Below are 21547 nucleotides of genomic sequence, written 5' to 3' on the forward strand. Positions count from 1 at the left end.
ATGCAGAGAGAGAATCAAAGTCGAGAGAAATACAAGCAAGGTCATACACATGAAAACTAGGCAAAGTCAAACGGTTTGGTATGTAACACGAGGGAATGTTACTTCACAAAGAAGGAAAAATTAAGACACCGCTTCAATGTCTGTACAACGGAAGAGACAGAACCCGGGAAAGGGTTCAATATTTGGGCAAGGGCTTCCTCTGGTAGCTGGGAGACAGTGTAGTGGTTTGGGAAATTACACACTCCTTCCTGAGGTATATTAGCTCATGTAACTTCCTAAAGTCGATAAGCTCTTGCCTCTTTCTGAGATCTACAAATCTGAGGTCTTCAAGCTTCTGTCTCTTTCTGAGGTCTACAGACTCCTTTGAATGTCCTGAGGTTTAATATGTCCTGTTCCTGTCCTGAAGTCTATAATTCCCTAGTCCTATACTGGAGTCTACAAATTTCCTCCTGATAATCTAAAAGATCCTGCTCCTTTTACAGCCTCCTTAATCCATCTTGAGTCCTATCAGCTTGAGGTGTAAAGCTTACTGGTTCTATATTCAGGACTACAGTCATTTTGCTGGGTCTATAGCCTCCTGTTTTTGTCAAGAATTCTACAAGTTTGCCAGTCTCCTGCATTCATCATGACATTTACATGCTCCTGTGCTCTTCTTGAGGTCTGTAAGCTTCTACACCAGTGCGAGTCCGAAGGCTTCATGGTTCAATCAGAGATCTACAATTTTTGTGCCATCCTGAGGTCGACAAGCACTTGGTGTTGTCCTGAGGTCTACAGACTTGCTGCTCCTGTCCAAACGTTCATCATCTCATGCCCTTATTTTAAGGTCTATAAGCTTTGCTTTGAGGTTGAAAGCTTTTTGGTCCTATCACAATGTTTAGAAATTCCTCACCAATTCTGCTCCTGCCATTCTCCTGTTTCAGATGTTATGAGCAGCATTTCTCTTTTCCTTGATTTACTGATGACAACAACCCAATAAAAAAGTATATGTTGTCCTATCATAACCTCTATGTTATTGGTCTTAGTGTACAATTAACCATGAATTTGTATTCCATATATCATGGAACTCAATGACTATTTAAATGATTCTCTTTCTTGCCCAGAGGAGCATTGACTTCAATGGATATTCTCTTGATTCTCTTAAGTAATTCTTTTCAGTTACCCTTTAAGTTTTACATTAAGGTACAATCAATGTATTTATGGCTAATTTAAGAAATGACCAAAAATTATACTTCTACTGTTAATCTCATGCATCAAAGTTAAGACTTCTATTTGAAAATGAATTGAAAAGCAATTTGATAATGTAGATTTTTTTTTTATTAGAAATCAGTCATATTCATTTTGTGCTCTGAAAACTGTACAATTGAAAACGATGAAAAAATAATGACATAGAAATGTAAAAGACACAAACAATTTGGACTTTGATAACCCAAAGTGTCTAAGACTGCAACAGGAGGGAAGGTTATTGGCACACAGGGTTACAGGGTTTCAAAACACAGGACAATACAGGGGATCAGTGTTCTGTCATTTAATAATCTGGGGAATCATTTAGAAAAGCAGGGGTATGTACCTGAAACATACTCTATAGTATTATTCTTCATATATAATTTCTATTTTTATCTCCCAAATATTAATCACAAGACTCAAAGTCATGTGCTTTCATCCATCAAATCAAATGTATGGAGAAAGTATCTGATAGTTGTTAATACAGTCCTGAGACAGTATTATCATAAATGTCTCTATATGCTCTATAAACATGGTACAAAATTCCAAAAATAATAAAAATCTTTCATGGGTCTGACATAACCCTTTACTTTAGCAACAAGCGTTCATCTTCATATTGCACTTTTATTATTCACTCTCTCTCTGCACAATTTGAGAGTCTGTTCAGCCTCTACAGCTGGCACTGCGGAAGTTCTGCTGGAGTTCAGGTGCCTCAAGGCCCAGTGCTAGGGTCTTTGAGGATAGAAATCTTTTTCCTTGTTGTCAAGATCTCAAGGCTGTAGAAAGAGCTGGAAAACGTAAATGGATGAAGAACGGATAGTGAGATAATCCTTTTTGTGTCCAAATGCTGCTGACACCGAGTCTTTGGTACCCAGAATGTGCACTGGGCTTGCTCCAGGTGTAGCATCTCTGTGAAGTTCCTCGTGTTGATTTTGGGATGTTTTTATTTTGAACTTGGAAAATTAAACTCCATAGTTGAAGGTAATGTAGACAAATACAAACAAATCAAATTACAAGAAAAAAAAACTTAGAAATATAAATCTTTTCTCTATAATGTATTTGTGACAATATAAGATAATAACAATGACAATTTAAACAATAAAAAATAAATGTTCAGCTCTGACAGTCCTATTCAAGCCTTGAGTCCTGGAAGGTTACGCTATTAATCAGACTCTGAATAGAGTTCATTGGAAGAGTCTGTAATAAGCTCTGGAGAAGCAGCGCTACGCATAAGCGATAAAAAAATAACAATAACCACAGCGCAGACAGTTGGCAACATGCGTCCGTTCACCTCAGGGTGAAAAACAGCCAACAGGCTGCTGGGAAGTCACTCTGTGCCAGTCCTTCTCTAATGGTGAGAGCAGAGACACTGGAAGAGGTCAGGCTCAAGGAGCCGAGCAACCGGCCGCCCTTTCCATAGTGAAGTCGAACGAAAACTGAACAAAAGGCACAGGCATGAAGACCACACCTCTCCTGGACCAGACGGAAGAGTTACGGGAGAAGCTCTTGGCGGAAAAAAACGAGAACCTTACTGTGCCCCGAGGAGAACCAAAGCCACACCATCAGATCCATCTATTTATCTATCCATCCATCTGTCTATCCAATTCCCTCCCTGTTTCTCCTTCATGATAATTATCATTATTTGAAGCTACATAAATCCCAAACTGTGGAAGTATTCTCATTCATTTCATTAATTCCCCTCCTTAAGTCTTTGGATATCAGGACATGGTTTTTGGTTCTCTCTCCACCCCTACAATCTATTTATCTTTCTTGACCTCCCAATTTTCCCTTCTGATTCCGCCTTCTCCGTCTTCTTCTCCAAACCAAATGTAGCCAGGGTAAACACAATGATTTTTTGGTAAGAGCCTCACACTTCCGTCTGCAGGTCGATGATGTCCTGGCCTACCAGAGGGATGGCAGTGCCAGGCTTCTCCCACTCCACAGAGGGCATCTCTAATGGTGATGCTGCCAAAGGCTCAAGCTCCTTTCTCACCCACGATGGTGGTGATGCCTGTGATCGTGGCATGGTCTCCCATGAACGCTCTCCCAGTGCTTGCTGTTTATCCTGGAAGAGAAAATATGTGATGGGATTACTACGGGTTAAGACACCAATCTCAACAGTTCACCATGTTCATTCTCCCTCATACAGTTTTATTTTTTATTTATGGCCCCGTTAAAGGTTAGAAAACGTTCCTTTATCATCCCTCTTAACATGGTTAAGACAGGAAAGAAATTACCCCCTCATTCAAATATTAGAGTTATCCCTCCATTAGATTTAACAGTACTATCAGTGTTAAGAGACATAAACTGAATAAACATTATCTTTATCCTTAAAGCATTTTCCTATTCCCTAAAAAAAGTCTGAAGAGACACTTACGCTGTGGCTTGTTTTGTCGCTTCCTGCTGAAGACACGCTCCACCTCACAGACTGCACAAGGAAAAACAAAGAGAAAAGATTTTACCCAACCTGACTTTAACACGTTTTTGGAAAAAGATAAGAAAGTAAACCGAGGCGTCAGGATTTCTATTTCAGGCATGTTCTTTTAACACATCTGCCACCCTGACTCCCCCACCCCCACCCCCATCCACTATCTCTCCTTCTGTGCAAGAGCAAATTAGGATGAAACGGAACGAAGGTGGGAAATTGAGATGTGAGTGAAATACCAGACGGCTGCACTAAATCTCAGTTCTCGAATTCAGATGGATCACATTTATCGGGATTTATTAGGATGTTGTTGCCGTCTTACCTTGCTGTCAGAAGCGGGTGATTCTCTGTCCTTCTCAGCATGATGTAATTTCCTGTTGAGGTCCTGGAACATGTTCTGGTGGCGCTTTCGTGTGTGCATGATCTTCTACGTGAAGCACGAGACAGAATGAATAGCGTTAGAACGAACAGTAAAAAGTTTCATATTGACATTTTTTTCTGAAGCCGCTTTGTATTTCATCTTGTCTAACTTTTGGCTTAAGATTTCATAATCTCATGTATTATCTTTTAAATGCCAAAGTCTGTAAATCTTCTCAAAATTCTTTGTTTGCTTTAGAACATCATAGATGTTTCCAAGCATAATGATAGTGCTTCTAGGCAGGTGAGGTATGAAAACGTAATTACCTCAAAGTCGAGCTCAGCATAACGAGATTTCTGCCTCTGCATTGTGGAGTCGGAGGAAAAAACAAGAGAAGAAAAAGGAAGAAAGAACAAACATTAGTCATTCTTATCCAAATGTTATTTGTGAGACAGCTGGTACAAAATGTGTTTTTAAGAAACTGTATTAAAGGACTGTATTAAAGGACCCTAAAAAGCTGCATCATTTATGTGAGCCTTATATAACTTCTAGAAGTATTCTAAAACTTTTCTACCAATATTTTCCTGCAACTACAGTATATATTTGCACTCACCCCCTCGCTGACCTCCAGTGAGCTCATGGACAGTGTAGAGATGGTCTCGCTCTTCGACATCATAGAGTTCATGGAGTCGAAGGTGTCTCCTAGCAAACTGGTGACGTGACTCTCGCTGGAAATATTGTGCACGTTCTGCAGGGGCGAGTCGCGCTCTGAATATGACACGCTGGCACGGTCGGAAGTTACCGGCTTGGTAGCATAGGCAGCCTGAGGCTCGGCGTAGCCACTGCCCAGATGCATGATGCGTGCCTGAGGGAGCTGCTCAACGCTAATGTTGTATTTAGCAGAAGAAATGTCATCCTTGGGCTTGGTCCGCAGCGTGGACGTTGTGTTTGGCATCAGCATGTAGCCGCTTGTGTCAGGACCTCCACCTTCAGTCGGGACGCGCACCAGCTCGGGGTCCATCTGTGTGAAGATGTCGCTGTCGCACACGTAGACAGGCTTGGAACAGGGTGGCTCGCCTACACGGCTTTTATCACGGCGCAGGGTCAGAGTGTGGCTGGAGTAGTCGGGCATGGGTGGTATGTGGCTCTTGGCGCTGGGTTTAGAGGGCAGCGTGTGGAAGTTGGGACCCATGGGAAGAGGCAGCTGAGGGAGAGGCATCTTCTCCTCTGAAGATGTCTTAATGCCACCTAATAAACAATGACAAGATGATCGATTTTAGCACATGCTTGTTCATACATTTCACAGAAACAAAAGATTTAACTAAACCTAGAATACCACCAGTGATCTGTTACTACAGCTACTGTTATATAAATATATAACCATATTTCTATCTATAAAGCAGGAAGTGTTAAACTGATAGATAATCTCACCTGGTCTGTTTGAGTCACTGTCCTTTTCAAAGTCACCCTACAAGTGAGAGAAAAGACGGAGGACAAAATTAGAGGAGAGAATTAAAAATGAAAATCAACAGCTATTTGCGAGTGCCGCAGGCCATCATGTAAAATGCATGAGCATGCTAATGCCGCTTCCCGAGTTAGCGCTGAATGTGTTGATCTGAGTATATCTGTGTGCATGTGTGTATGAGAGAGACACTCACCAAGCGCTGCGTGTGGCCGTTCTGCAGGGAGCTCCCGGAGTCTCCGTTCCCATCATCCTTACGATCGACTACTCTACATTTCACTGCCTCTTGTACCTATAACACATTTTCATGGATTTATTCAACAAAATATTTGTATATATTCTCTAATAATATTCTCTGAAACGGTCTGTAACAGCTGAGCCGATTCATGGATGAGTGTTTGGGTCTCACCTCACGTCGCAGGATGCAGTGAACCATGACGATGATGAAGCCCTCGAGCGAGTCGAAGACGGCGAAGAGGATCTGGAAGAGAGCCGAGCGCCGGTCTGTGATGGCCAAGACAGCCGACATCCAGGTCAGAGCCAGCAGCGGGAGAACCACGCACGAGCTCCACAGTGACGCCCTGCAGGAACCAGCACTTTGTGTTAATCACAGCTAGAGTGTGTGTTAAGTTTATCCATCAGACTCTTCCTTTCTCTCAGTTCATTATTTCTTCTGGTTAATGAATTAGACATTCATTCATATTCAGCCCATCCATCCATCCATCCATCCATCCATCCATCCATCCATCCATCCATCTATCCATCCATCCATCCATCCCATCAGGCTGTTTTTTTTTGCATTAAAATCATATATGACTGAATAATTTAAAATAAAAAAAACTCTTACCCTGCTCTCTCCTTCAACTTCACGTCTGTGATCCCATCCTTCGACACGAGCTTATTAAAGACCAGAATACCAATCACCATGTTCACCTATTACACACACACATACACATACACAGTGAGGCCAAGAGTGATACAAAGGCAAAACAAAGCAAAACAAACTTCACATGATCATATGCTCCATTAATGTGATTTGTCTATTAGTACTGTGTGTGTGTGTGTGTGTGTGTGTGTGTGTCTCATGTATTTTACTTACCAACACTACAGCAGCTGCTGGTCCAACAAACGAATATAGAAGCCCTCCCTCAAGAGACAGCCAGCAGCTAGAGGACAAAAAAATCAAACAGTAGAATGTTACATAAGTATAGTGTAGTAAACAGAAGAATGAGGAAAAGAGAGAGAGAGAGAGAGAGAGAGAGAGAGAGAGAGAAATGGAAGTGCAGGACTCACTAGTTGACCGTGCCATATCCCTTGGCCTTGGTGAAACCTACAGAAACAGCCACGACGAGAGCGGGCAGGCCCCAGCCCAAGCATAAGAAACGCTTGCGGATGATGCGGTTGCGCAGACGTCCGGTCACGGCCATGTATGACTGCCACGCCTCTGTCAGAACCCAGCAGAATGATGACAGGAAGAAGAAATGAAGGAATGCTGCCACCAGGGTGCACATGACCTGAGAGAGAGAGAGAGAGAGAGAGAGAGAGAGAGAGAGAGAGAGAGAGAGAGAGAGAGAGAGAGAGAGAGAGCAAAACAAACAGAGGTTAGTTTATTAAAACATTATTAAAATACAGTAGAACACAATGTACCAGAAGCCGCTGTGTAAGCGTGATGCCATACCTTGTTGCGAGCCTGTGTCTGACTAATCAGGATGAGAGCGTTGGAGCAGATGATTGACAGGCAGAAATTGATGAGGATGACGGAACGTTCAGAGCGTATATATCTGAAATAGAGTAACAAATCAATCAGTCAGTTTATCAATCAGTGATTATTGATCTTACAGGACCAATATCAATATCTGTGTGTGTGTGTGTGTGTGTGTGTGTGTTCTTTCAGGTCCTTACTTCCAAACAGAAACATAAATGATGATGAGCAGAAGCAGCGTCAGGGATGAAACGCCACATCCTACTATCATTGTAACCGACGGCAACAGGTTCTTATCCATGTTCTAGGAAGGAGGAAAAGGAAATGTTTAGACATCTCTCTCTCTCTTTCTCTCTCTCTCTCACACACACAAATACACACACACAATATTCCCTTCAGGCAACATAAATAGGAGAAGTAGGGCAGTTCTGAGGGAAGGAGAAATAAAGGTGAGACGTGTTTGTGTCTGAGGCAGGTGGACTAATTCTCACCTCTGCAATAATCTGTGTTGCAAGCTACAACACTTGTATTGTGCCAGCAGGCACACAGTGGTGTGTGAAATGGTGCGAAAGATAATCCAGCATGCATGAGACATTATTTTATATATATATATATATATATATATATGAGATAAGTTGATATGATAGGTTGTTTAGTATTTTGTTTAAGATACATTTTTTTAAATGTTTAAAAAGAGTTTAGAGAAAAATGATAAAAATATAAAGTTTTTATGTGGTTATGATCCAATATAACAATGGAATAATGTTATTATTATTATTATTATTATTATTATTATTATTATTATTACAACATAAGAAGTGCATCACAAGCCTATTGTTGTGTTCCTCACAGATATTAGTGTCTCTAAGCTGACAGGCAGGTAATATCATTGCCTGAACATCTGAACCAGAACACTGCGTAAATTATAAAATTATAGCAGAGGCTCTGAGGAAGTGATTTCAGTTCATGCTGCTTCTCCCAGTGTGGGGTAACAAGATAAATCCAGCTAGTGTGACCCAATTATGACTTAGGCGGCTTTTGCCCTTGAAAGACCGAATGTTTGTCTGTTAGAAAAGGAAAAAAATTCATGGAAAATCAGGACAAGGAGGCCACAGAGAATAGCTTGTGTGTGTGTGTGTGTGTGTGTGTGTCTGTGTGTGTGTGTGTGTGTGCGCACGCTAATGATTGTCCTGTTCCAGTGACTCACACAAGATGGACTGGTTAAGGACATTTGAACACAGGGAGGAAGTAGAGCGTATCTCATAATGATCTGCTATCTGTCCTTTCCCACAGGCTTTTAACGTTCCTCTTGGAGCCTTGAAGTCATGAAAACGCCTCTTGTGCCTCAGCATGTCTGCAATCATTGCTAGCATTTAGATGCTCTGGTGATAGTGTTTTGAAATAAATATGGCTGCTTTGTTCTAAGAGAATACCAGGTTAGGAGGGTTGACACAGGTAGTGACTTTTGTTTTAAATAAAATCAGATTATCGGATTAACAAAAAAGATGATGTCATCAAAAGCAGCTATGTGGTTTGTTATTTTTTTTTCTACAAAATAGCTTTGGATCTTTGAATCTGTAATCGACCCAATGCACACTCGTCATACATGCTTGGTAGCAAAATAAGACTTGTGTGCATCAGTCTTTTGAAGGCCAGCGCTCTTGTTATTCCTTCCCTATCTCTCGGACCGCTCCATCACACAAGAAGCGGGCGCTGCGGATGCCGTTACCAAGGCAACAGCAGAGCAAGATGCTTTAGGCGCAGCAAGGCAGCCTCCAATCAAATGAGGAGGACAGAAGATCTGCACAGCTCTGCGCAAAAAAAAAAAAAAAAAAAAAAAAAAAAAAAACAGCCATTCTTTATCTTTTTCAGTAATGATGAGGAAATTGTTCCAGCTGATCGTGTGCTTTATTAGCCTACAGGCCTCTGTGTCAACAAAATGTTAGGGGCATAAAAATCTATGCATAACAGTGGTGAGGCTTTGAAAGGCTCCTCAAAGAGAATATTAATCTGAAATGAAAAATGTGAAGATTTATGTTTAATCAGCCTCTTTACTTTTAATCACTAATTAATCAATAACGGATGCATGTACCCACGAATGCAATATATTAATGAATGTGAGGACGTTTTGCATGAACCTGTTGTCATTTATCTGCTTTTTGATTTGTAAAACCTGAACACGCACTGTTTTGTTCTTTCCCTCTTTCCCGCTTCAACAGACAACACGCATACACGCACAAGCTCGTGCGCACAAACACCGACGCACACACACACAAACGCACACACGCACAACAACAAACAACGAATCTCCCACGCTAATGCAAGCGCACACGCATAGAGGACTCACCGATTCGGGGTTTGGCCGTGCTAAGATCGCGAACGTGGAGAGAGCGTCACACGCGCACCTGGTCCTGCCTGAATCGAGCGCGAGCGCTCTGCAGCCGCGTGCCGACCACGAACCCAGCAACGATTCACTGAGAGAGAAGAAGAGATGGGGAGAGAGAAAGGGGAGAGGGGAAGATAGAGAGAGAGAGAGAGAGAGAGAGAGAGAGAGAGAGCGGGAAACAGAGAGAGGGAGCGTTTCAGAGAGATCTCACACTGCAAAATGAACCCTCGGGATTTTTTCCCGCCTCTCCCCCTCACTCACGTTCTACATAATAGGTGTGAGCGGTAAAGAAGATCACAAACAAAAGACTAAGAGAATGAGAGAAGGAGGGATGAAAAGCCACAGAGCTCCTGACAAATCTAGACAAATTCAATGCAATCATAAAGAAAGATTATTTTTTGTGTCGGTTTCTTATACAATATAATGACCTCACTCATCAATATCAATAAAAGATAACGTCACAGGTCCTAAAAAAAAAAAAGCCACTAGCATTTTATGATCTGTGACATGGTGACAGGTCACATGACCATATCCACGGCACATGATTAATGTCTAGCAACCAAAATGTCTCTCATCTCTTTCTCTGTCTAAAAGAGGATGCGGTTGCCATGGTACCCTTGGCAGTGGAGATGGTGGGGTAGTAAAGGAGAGTCGATGTCAGCTGACATGGCCACACAGTGCGGGCCACGGATATGGCGCAGTCGAAATAAAGGTGGTTGTGAAGCATGGATGGAGATGGTGATGGTGCAATGTGTACCACTATTTCCTGCACCGGTCAATGAGAGTGTCTGCTCAGCTTCGTCCTAATGTGGACCAAATCCAATAACATCTCTCAGGTGGCCTAGTTCTTTTTATCCTCCTCAAAACTCATCCATCACCAGGATCCTCTATGTGTACATTATGGTCTTGAGTTTAGTTTAAAAAAATAATTTACACTTAACAAGTACGAATATAAATATCTTTTTTTTAGCCTCTATTTTTTTAACTTCTTCCTTCTATGAATTTATCTGCATCTCTGTCCTTTTATAGAGGTGTTTATTTAGACCTCTATTACTCTTGCAATCCAGAGAGAGAGAATGAGTAATGGCTCAGTACTAGCCCACATGTTCTACTTTCATCTGCCCTATTTACTGCTGTGACGCTTGAATCTGACTCCTAGAACAGCTACATCTTACACGTAGCACGAATGAAATCATACCCCATGCTTGAAATTAAAGTGGGCCTCATTTATCACCCTTTTAGTAAAGTTAAAGTCTTTAAATCTACATTCCTGAAACATTTACTTAATTGCTTCTTACATGTGTGTATACTGATAAATGGTAATGGTAATCATGCATACATTAATCATCTGGTTTCAAACTAAACTACTAATTTTACATTTCACACAGATGCACCAAAAATATTTCACAAAAGACAAAGCTCACAGACCCGATTGGAACGAGTGACGAATAAATTGTGAAAGAGCGCCTCCTAAGGGCACCGTAGAGGGACCTAAGGGAGCTTTTTGTAGGATATAAAGATCATTCTGAATTACCAGGACAGTCTTGAATGCCAAATTTTGATCAAGTTTAATAAACGAGACTCATTTTTTGCTTGCATTTGGATTCCAAATGTTGTGAAACCCAATAACGTGACTGCTAAGACACTGCATTATGGCCTGATCTAATCTTCTGGTTACAGTAGCCAGAAAAGAGGTGTGTTTGTGTGGGGGGTGATTGCACACATGGCACTGGGGGCAGGTGAGTATGAATGCCCTTTGCTGCTGTGAAAGCATGATGACCAGCTGGCCTGTTAAATTCAGAGCAGACACATAGACATAGCCACCCACACCTAGAATTCGCAAAGCTACATAATTAACACTTACGTCTCACTCTCATCCCAGGCAATGCATGTCTCATTGACAGTGTCCTGCAAAAAAAAAGAAAAAACGAGTATGTGTTATTTGAAATTCGTCTAGAGATCCATGAGAAAAGTTTATTTTTTTTATCAATCTTTTATGTGTTGTATTGTTACTCACATTGTGCAGGTGAGGGAACTCGATCTCAACTGGGTTAGACAGGAAACCAGGGCTTGGCTTCACCATTACTGTGACAACCTTAGAGTTCAGCAAGGTGCTATTGCTAAAGAGGGAGATAACTCTGTTAGACATGAGTACAAACCCCTTTTACCTCTCAAAGGTATTGCAGAGGACAGAGAAAGTGTCACAAGGAGATTGTGTGTGCATGTGTGTGTGTGTGTGAGATGGCACACCTTTGCACAGACAAGATAGGGCCCAGATTTCTGTAGAGAACAATGCCAGTTACGAAGCCTGTGCTTTCTTCAGCATCTGCAAGAAATTGCATCATTAGAAACTAGAACTTTTTTCGCTAATTCATGAGTTTGCTGTAAAAATAGTGTGTGTATATACCTGGCACATCCAGACTGAGGGCATTACGTGACACTACGATTTTCTCATCCAAATTGCGGACCCACTCCATCATACCTCTCCACCCTTTCATAGGGAAAGTCACATCTGAAGTCATAGTTTTTGGATGCTTCTGAACGCTCAACACTGTCGGTAGAAGAAAAGAGTCAGGAATATAGAATAATGACTTAAATTTGGATCCATTAACATCGACCATTAGAACAAATATAGGTTCTACATACAGAATAAGACATGAAAGTCACCATGTTTTGTCTGCTAACTCACCAAAGTTCTCAGTCATTTCATAAATATCTTGGAAATCTCTCATCTGCTTGCCGACGATGTCAACAAAGTCCTCAATCAAGCCGAACAGCTCCCTTATGTTCACCCCCATCTATGAGAAGGACACAAAGATGATTCACATGCACATCATTTTCACAGCACCACACAAGATCTGCAGATGTTTTTTTTTCTGAACTCACAACACCTTCTTTTTTAACTTTTTCACAGCGCTATGTATTGAACTCAGCAACACAGAAACTTCCCGAGAACCATAAACGGTACCGTGGCTGATTCATTAGTGGGTGTGAGGGAATTTGTACGTCTCTCTGACGCATACGTGCGCATGTGAGTAGGCGTGAGGTGTCCTTCATTTCGTGGCCTATACAGCTCCTGTTCCTTCATGAGCTGCCATGACAACACACAGAATGCTGTGTAGGCGGAATGAATCTTTTTCACTTAAGCTCCCTGTGCCAGTCCAGCACATTATAATTTCAGCGAAAGTAAAGTGATTTTATAAGAGGCTGTCCAACAACGAGGCAGGAGAAGTCTGAAAAAGTCTATACACTGCTTCAGATCATTTTCCTAAATTGACAAATGGTACTTGAGCTCCTAATCCTGAGATCTTATAGCCTGCATAAAGGAAACATAAGAGAACAATGTAGGTTCTTGTCTAAGTGCCTCAAGCATGTTGAATTGGTTCCCCATCAGACCTGCAACTCAAAATGCCCTACCCTAAGTGGCTGAAAGCTCTTTTATATGTTGGGTAGAATTAATCAGCGTGCAGTCCATATGGGATGCCAGCATGTGAAGCTAATGATTCAGCCTCTTCTTTTAGGTACAACTCATCCAAAATGGCTTCTTAATGTTAACTAATGGCTCTTGCTGCTTAGGGAGAGGGAGAGGTGTGAATCTAATTCACGTGCGACACCTTTTACAGCCCACACCACAGGGCAATTCTGCTAATGAGTCAGAATCTATATTCGCAAGCAGTACATTGGCAAATGGACTCTGATGAATAATTAGAATGCCGAATGTGTCAGGGAAGATACACAGACACACACACAAACTCACCAGCTGTGCTTCCTGCCATTTGCCATGGTGTTCCTCCTTCAGTAAATTGCTGATTGTCTGGACGTAATTCTAATTAAACAGAAATGACAGTAATGATTTGCCATCAAATTAAGCAATGTTCTTGATGCATCCAAAGTCAAGTGGTTGCTTCTCCAAAGTGGTATTTACCTCTATATCAACAACACTGTAACCAGCACTTCTGAAGATCTGCGTAGTGTTCTTTAGCATTTCCATGACCGCCAGCAAGTCCCCACTGTACTTTGTCGCATCGTTTGAGGTCATCCTCAGCCTGGACAGCATTTCAGTCACACCATCCACCTGCACTCCTGCCTGGGACTTTGAGAACTGCTCACGGGCCTGAGGACAAAAGGAAAAGTGATAGTCAGATACCATAAGGCATGTTGAAGATAGTTAAAATTTTAAATAAACAATAAATATACAGTAATGATCTGTAGATATATGCGGACTCACCGAAGCTTGAATGTTTTGGTATTCTCTGGAGACACATTTGATGTAGCTAGGGTTTCCCCACAAGGCCAAACCGATAGCGTCCAGGGTGCATCGGCGGAGGACAAAGCCTGGAAAAGAGCAAATCAGTGTGTTCTAATGATCTATCTGGGAAGGTCAAGGAATACCACTGGCAAATTTTAAAAGGTTTTTGAATCAGATCTTTTTTTGGGTTTTGTAACAAAGTTGTAGTCTGTACCTGTTGCGTCAGCAGGGCATGGAACTGCAACGGTATCTCCAGCTGGAGTTCTCTTCCACACAGCATTTCCGTAACTCTCTTCACCACAGATCTCATGGGGTTCTGCATGATACAAGGTTCAGACAAGTTTAGCTTCAATATTTTATCATAAAACTACTGGGTAGTTTAAGAGCATAAATATGTTTTTATTGCATTTTCATTTTACCTGGACATCTCTTCTCATTGCAGCGCCTAAGGTCAGCTTTGTCACCGATGCAAGGTTCTCCTCTAAAGAATGGCCCCTCACACACCCTCTGCCTGTGCTGTGTGCCTCCTCCACATGTCTTACTGCAGCTGCCCCAAGAGCTCCAGGAGAGCCATCTCCCGTCCACTACAAGGTCAAAACAAAAACTTCTAACTTCAGAGTCTGACCCTTATTTTTGGTGATTCGTCATTGTCTCACTAGAATCTCCGCAAAACTTCCATTTCTACAAGGTGTTGACATACCTGGGCAGTCTCTGATGAAGCAGTTGTTAGTTTCACGCCAGTCTCCACGGCATTCTGAGCCTCCATATGATGGGCCGTTACACTCTCGCATGCGCTGCATTGTTCCATTAGAGCACGACGCAGAGCAGGGACTCCAGGCAGACCATTCAGTCCAGGAACCATCAACTACAAAGAGATGACAGGAAATCTGAGACAATCTGCTTTACATTTTATTTTCACCTAGTAGTCGCAGATGGAAGGACATTTCTAAATAAAATGAATCTAAAATTTTAATAATGTTTTTGTGGCTTAAAAAACAACTAAAACCGTTGTCTATCAACAAAAAAACTAAAGAAAGAGAAAAATCCTAGTAATCTGCCATGATACATTGTGGTGCATGAACAGATCGTGGACTACATCTCCACCTGGTGTTAAAACTGTAAATGACACTTGAGAGACTAAAAAGTTACCATAATGGCAAAACTACAAACATATTTCTATTGATTCTAGAACATTCCTTTCTTGTGTGTACATTGCAAAGCTACTAACCAGGGCAGACAGCAATGTTGCAGAATTTGGTCTGTTTTTTGGGCCCAAAGCATGGTTCTCCTCTGTTATTGGGTGGCTTGCAAACACGGACACGGTCACGGTATCCACGCCCACAGGTAGATGAACACAGACTCCATGGTGCCCACTCGTCCCAAACTCCATTCACTTAATAATAGGAGAAGTTGTGATCTTAACACTATGTACAGATTATCTTAGGACCAAAGGTACTCTTTATTATAGTACAAATATTAGTGCATGCATGTGGATATGTTTAATTATGTGTACCTGGGCATGTCATAGAGTTGTTGCAAGGTCTGTTCTCTCTCAAAGGGCCGATACACATGATACTGTTTCCAGATTTCATGCAGTTGCGTGTACGACTCTGCCAGCCCTCACCGCAGCTAACAGAACAGGAGCTCCATGAGGACCACTGATCCTGAACTCCGTCTATAACCGAGAGGTTCATTAAGACAACGTTCTGGAAGCTGCAACTTTAAAAAGCTGTAAGATTATAGAAGTTAAATCTAATTACCAGATTGAGGAACTGTTATCTCATCTCCATTGTCTCTCCTCAGGCCGATGATGGAACGCGGACCCTGGCTGCGCTGGCGCATTTTGCCTGCTCATAGTGATACAAAACATTCATTAGCCACCACACTGTTTTCTATTTACAGTCTTAATGTAACAGACAGTCATACTCACCAATGCAGGGTTGGGGGTTACAAGCTCTGGCCTCCTCAACCACACCCTCACAGATGGAATCTTCAGCTTGGCATGCTCTGCTGCGCACCTGGACACCGCCTCCACACTCGTTGCTGCACTCAGACCAGCGGGCCCAACTAGACCAACCCTCTGCAATTCGAAAAAAGTATGGTTTCACTCTTCAGAAAGTTGGTGAACAGGTCAGTAAGGTAACTAATTAGCTCAATCAACAATGATAGAAGATCAGGACCAAGATCAGGAGCAGGTCACTGAAGTGTAATAACAGACTAAACAGATGAATAAGAAAGCTGCTATTGCTGACACCTAGTGGAAGACTACATGAACTGCAACCTGCCCTACTGCTGTTTTTCAGTGTTTTTATTCTCTTTTCTCAGTGGGTACATGGTTTCAGTGGCTGGTCTGGCATTTGTCCCCTGAAAACAAAATGTATTATGAATTCAGTGTAGTCAATAAATGGAAACAGCACTGACATTATAGTTAAAGTAAAACTTTTCAGTAGACTGCAATTGCAAAACAGAAGGCTTTGAGTACAAAATGCCAGCGCACCACATGAGAAAACAGAATGAAAAGGGTTTTAGCACCTGCAGCGTTGTATGCATGCCGTATCGCTGGAAACTGGCGGGTTACTAAGGCAACCACAAGTGCCATGCATCGATTGCCTTCCTCTCCCTGGTGGTGCAGGCATTGTGTGAACATCGTCTCTTTGCCTCATATCACTAACGTCTCAATTTCCCCCAATCTCACACACACCTGCTTTCCTTCACATCAGGGCTAAATGAATCTCACCACCACTTCAACAGCAGGTCTTTAAGACTAGTGAGATGTTTGGAGGATATAAAACTCTGGCTTTAGTTTACAAACTGCCTATAATTGTGTTGTTTATGATCCCTGAGCACAGAATGTTCTATAAGACAGATCTTAGTTTGTAGAAGCATTAGTGCTTAAAATCCAAATAGTCATGCAACAAAAGTGTGTCTAAGTGTTATTTGTTGTTTTCTCCAGCAGGTGGCATTATTGCAATCTCATAGCAATCTTCTTATAATCAGTGTTCTCTCTTGCTCTTATTATATATAGGTTTATATAGTACAAACAGACATTAAAGTCATTAGGGCACTCACAAAAACACTCTGAAACTTACTCATGATCTCGGCATCCCTGTTGTTGTCTCTAATAGTTGGTGTGCATCTCTCCAGGTAGACTCCACCCCTGTAGCACCCGCCTGGCCTCCTCTTGGGTGACTCCCAGCACTGGCATGGTGTGGCCATGATTCCGCAGGGGTTGCCTTGGGAACTGGTTGTTAGACAATCCTCAAGCCACTTGCAGAGCATCTCACAGGCAGGCATGCTAGGGTTCCTCTTCCCCACGACCAGGAACTCTGCACTGAACTGGCTTCCCTCGTCATCGTTTCCATCCTCTTCCACCAGAAGCTCTGTCCCAATGCGGGGTACTACCTTCCTGAGCTGCAGGAACTGCTTGCTGGACTCAAGGTACGCCACGGCAGATGTAGCATCACACAGGCGGACCACCTCGTCAAAGCTTTCCATTCCCAGGTAGGTTCGTGAAGTCTCCAGGAAGGAGTCAAACTGGAAGGTCTTGATCTGGCGTGGAGTGCAAGTTTCAGTTGGCTTTGTGATCTTCATGTAGACGGTGTAGCGACGAGGGTCAGGGTTCTGCAGGGTCCAGGAGCATGGAGATTCTGAGAGTGCTGTTTTAGATGAGAAGACACCAAAAAAGCGGCTTTGCTCGAGTGTAGCGCAGGTGGCTGAGGCAGGTCCAGATGGGGTAGCAATAGTCAGGCCAAGAAACACACACAAGGCCAGAGAGAGGCCAGTGAACATGAAGGGTTTCCACTCCATCTTCTTCCTTGTAGAGGATGGATGGATTGGTGCACTGGGTTGATCTAGACCTCTTTAGCTCTCTCTTCCACTGTAGTGCTTCTGAGAGGGATTTTTGTTACTTGATCTTTTATCTTCTGGGCTTCTTTTTGTTGGTTGTTTCTTTTTGTGCACTAATGTAGTTTGGATGGAGGGTTAAAAACTTCTCTAGGATAAACGGGCCATATCTGTATGTAGCAGATCTGCACAAACGCACACAAACACAAACAATAAAACCAACATTAGAGATTTTTGGTACAGGTCATGCTAGCTTTTACACAAACAGCATCAAGTGGGATTCATATCTGGAAGTGTCTATTTTATTGGGATTTTCAGAAATATAATTAGTCTCTCAATAATTATACAACCTGCTGGGTTGCTTCAGTCCTTTGATTAGAATTAATGTGTATTCACACAGGCACACATTGTCAGCATGGCCTTATTCAAATCACCATGGCTAAAAAACAGACAGCAACAACACTGTGAGTCTAATTACAGTGCCTTCACAGCATGCTTTTCTTGTGTTCCCTTTCCCTTGTTTTCTCTCAATCTCACACTACTGCCCACGCGCCAACACATGGTCTGGCTGCTTGCGTCAAACTGACGTGCACCAAGATTCTGCTTATGTCCACGTCAGGCCCACGTCGCCTGGATACGCCAAGTTTCGTGCAGTTTTGAGAAACTCAGCAGGAAGTCTTACTCCAAAATAAGTTGACAACAGGGAGTCAATCTTGCACTTGCAAATTCCAAGAGCAAGCAAAAGTTGGAGGATTGACTACACACTCGTAGCATAATCTACAGATGCCCATTTAGGGCAAAGATGAAGAATGTTAAAACAGCATTGGAACAAACTGGCATTTCTAAATGTAAGACTTGTTTCCATGGCTACATTGAAATAACAACTAATAAGGAAAAAATGGTTAAGGTGCCCTGGAACATTCTCAATGACACCTAACATCCGGTTCTCTCCTGTTGTCATGGAGACTTCAGAAGTTCTTAGCCTAATCTTTTCAGAAGGTCAACTATCTTCTCTTCCCAAACATCCCTTACTCCCTCACAAAAGTAGGAAGAGTGAAGAGTTGGATTTGGGAGGGGAGATCTATCTTAGAGCTTCATTGTTGTAGCCAGAGGTTTTGTTGCTCCTGTTTTGTTCTTTCTTTGTCAAAAAAAGGAGAAAGAAGAAGGGATGCATTCAAGTCCAAGAGTGAGGAAAGAAGAATTTATGGAAGAATAAAAGGAGATAAGACAGCACCTGCTTCTGAGTCTAATCCCTTTTGTAGGGAAAGTAGGGAAAGTTCATTCAGTTGACTTAAAGTATGAGAATTTTGTTTAGGATTTAGGAAGTTTTCTCCTTTCTATTTACCTTTTCCCCTTGGTATATTGAACATGTAACCATATAAGTGTCATGCAGTGAGTATTCGAGGGTGTTATACTTTCTGTGCAATCTGATTGCTCCATCAGGTCTAATAGCTCTGTCTCCCCATCCAGTCAGCTCTCGCCATCTATTGAATCTCGCACACCGGAAGCCATTTAAACAAAACTGCGAGCCCTAAAAGTCTCTCTCATTCTCCTTACCTCCCTCTCTCTCCCTCTCCCTCCCTCCCTCTCTTCTCCTCCCCCTGCCTTGTTACTGAAAGGAAGACTGCAATTAGCCATTTCATCTGTAAATGGTTTTTGTCAAGTACATGCAGAACGACAGAATAAAAAACGTGGACAGAAGCTGGAGCTAGACGGATGCGGATGCCGGAAGATAATTTATGCAGATCTGCTTCTGGTTCGAGTGCCACTTATGCAGCTTGAGTTTAATTATCTTGAATGCATCTTATCTGTGTAACCCACTCACCACTAACATTTCTACATACTTAATTTGCAGGCACATGGACTTACATATCGGGCACATGTCTGGAGCTCTGTGCTGTGCAACTCGAAAATTGTTGTATTGAGGCTGTCCTAAGGCACACACCCACCCACACATATACACATATACACACACAGGTGCCAAGTGCTTTTCTGACTCACTCAGAGAACATGATTCAGGGGTTTCCATAGAAACTACAAAGCTCTTGCCATGCATGCAGCAAGACCTCGTGTTACATTTTCATAACTATCAGCACAGTCTTCGTGTCTGATCTTTGCATTCAAGCAAGTCTGAATACCTTATGCATAAATGTTGTGCTTAAAAAATGTTAGACCATGTTTTGTTATTATATGCAACACGCTTGCTGCAGCACAGAAGAATTACACCTTAGGGCTCCTCCAGGCAATTGTGTAAGGACAATAAATTACTCAGTTGGGTTTTAGATTCGAGCGCCACGTGACTGTGCAGACACATGCATGCAAGCAAACACACACACACACACACGCAAACCCACACACGCACACATACACATACATACACAAGCTGCAAACATTTAAACACTTCAAACACTTTACTAAAACTCTAAATCAGACATTTATTTGCTTGCATTGTGGAAGGTGCATCAACCTGCTTTGATCGTGCAGGTTCCCACACTGTCCACTCAGCACAGACACACACACAAAAACACACAGGAGAACAAAACGTCGTTTGAGACACTCAACAGAGAGAGACTGTTTGGATCTGTCGGGTTGCTATGGAGATAGAAGTATGCACACACAGATGTATTTGTGTATGCAGGCTATGACGGAAAGGAAGTCAGCAAGTTTTGACAATATATGTTTGATGCATTGCTGTTTACTTTATTTTGTATGCAATAAATGCTCACCCACTCTCTAATCTTTAAATCTTAGAGCACATATGGCTATATTTTATAAATGCAAGTAATCCTAATTCCAGTTGTACACTAAATACTAATATGTAAGAATTTTGAATGCTGTGTTTTCTTTTTTCCGTATATCTGTATTCTCTTATATTTACTGTGGAATATCATGGCACAAGCTGAGTAAGTAATGTTGGCGCGTGAGTACGAGTCTCTCAGGCATGATGAGTCGAAGCCAGAGAACTCAAGCCACAACATGCGGATAAGTCTGGGGCAATTTCTTCATTTTCAGGAACAGAAATTCCTTTGTGCCTTTTGGATACAAGAACATTTAGAGACATAACATTTCCATTTAAAACTTTTCAATTAATTGCAGTCCTGCATTCAACTCATTTTCTCCAAATTTTCCCAAACAGTTGCGCACTGCTTTTAAATTGAACCAAATCTGTATTGCAGGTCCTTGCTTTCTCAACTATGCTGCACATTTTCAGATGGAACATTTTAAGCCAATCTTGAAAATGCATACATACATTCTGTTCATTCACAGAAATACAATACAAGAATTCGGTACAATAATTCGTACAAATACCACGTAACATCGGATAGTGAGCAACGCGCTATGGTTCAGGACCACGGAGAGCGACTCCGTGTCACACACACACGCAGCTCTGCTCTGCGCACGTGGGAGAACTTAAGAAAGCATCAACAAGCGATGCATTCGAAGTTCACACAGCTGAGTAAATGCTATGCAATACTAACTTTCCAACAGTGCTCTCATATATAGCAAATACAACACAGAAAGACATGTCATGCTCATGCAATGTAATAACAAGCAGTCGGGGCATCATAGCTACCTTTAAATATGTTCTTGTCTTCTATAGAGTCTCTCCATCCACTTGTTTTTTCACCGCGAGGAAATCTTGACCGCTCCCGCTTTCTTCAAACTCGCCTTGTCAGGTGAAGTTGAAGACAAAGTTGGGGACAGGAAAAGAAAATAAAAAGCGGCGGAGGAGAAGCAGCTATGCTTCTCTTTGTTGTTTTTTTCTTCGCAGACCGATTCCAAGTTTCAGTGCAGTCCACTTCCACAAGCAATAAACAGCAAATAAAGCGACTCTGACCAAACTCCAGAGAGTTTAACTACCAACTCTTTTCTTGTTAGACTTCTATTCCCAGCTTTGAGA

At 42.1% G+C, this 21547-nt stretch overlaps 1 protein-coding gene across 1 annotated transcript in view; it reads right to left on the reverse strand.

Annotated features, from left to right (window-relative positions):
• Positions 1–1346: 1346 nt before the first annotated feature.
• Positions 1347–21547, reverse strand: part of LOC132857406 (adhesion G protein-coupled receptor B1-like) — a 20337-nt gene continuing 136 nt past the window's right edge. Inside the window, exons 1-31 of the mRNA XM_060887362.1 lie at positions 21221–21547; positions 16893–17831; positions 15734–15883; positions 15564–15650; positions 15317–15478; positions 15032–15196; positions 14504–14668; positions 14223–14387; positions 14018–14119; positions 13783–13889; positions 13480–13668; positions 13312–13380; positions 12244–12352; positions 11962–12105; positions 11805–11880; positions 11572–11674; positions 11419–11462; positions 9516–9642; positions 7369–7472; positions 7145–7247; positions 6760–6980; positions 6566–6632; positions 6314–6399; positions 5876–6047; positions 5663–5758; positions 5436–5472; positions 4618–5252; positions 4331–4366; positions 3969–4073; positions 3599–3649; positions 1347–3286 (exon numbers count right to left, since the gene is read on the reverse strand). The exon at positions 21221–21547 is cut by the window's right edge and continues 136 nt beyond it. Of these exons, the coding sequence (XP_060743345.1) occupies positions 3089–3286; positions 3599–3649; positions 3969–4073; positions 4331–4366; positions 4618–5252; positions 5436–5472; positions 5663–5758; positions 5876–6047; positions 6314–6399; positions 6566–6632; positions 6760–6980; positions 7145–7247; positions 7369–7472; positions 9516–9642; positions 11419–11462; positions 11572–11674; positions 11805–11880; positions 11962–12105; positions 12244–12352; positions 13312–13380; positions 13480–13668; positions 13783–13889; positions 14018–14119; positions 14223–14387; positions 14504–14668; positions 15032–15196; positions 15317–15478; positions 15564–15650; positions 15734–15883; positions 16893–17610 (4593 nt within the window). The 5' untranslated portion in view covers positions 17611–17831; positions 21221–21547 and the 3' untranslated portion in view covers positions 1347–3088. The remainder of the gene's footprint in view (positions 3287–3598; positions 3650–3968; positions 4074–4330; positions 4367–4617; positions 5253–5435; positions 5473–5662; positions 5759–5875; positions 6048–6313; positions 6400–6565; positions 6633–6759; positions 6981–7144; positions 7248–7368; positions 7473–9515; positions 9643–11418; positions 11463–11571; positions 11675–11804; positions 11881–11961; positions 12106–12243; positions 12353–13311; positions 13381–13479; positions 13669–13782; positions 13890–14017; positions 14120–14222; positions 14388–14503; positions 14669–15031; positions 15197–15316; positions 15479–15563; positions 15651–15733; positions 15884–16892; positions 17832–21220) is intronic.

Source organism: Tachysurus vachellii, chromosome 14, assembly GCF_030014155.1.
Source record: "Tachysurus vachellii isolate PV-2020 chromosome 14, HZAU_Pvac_v1, whole genome shotgun sequence".
Lineage (NCBI taxonomy): Eukaryota > Metazoa > Chordata > Actinopteri > Siluriformes > Bagridae > Tachysurus > Tachysurus vachellii.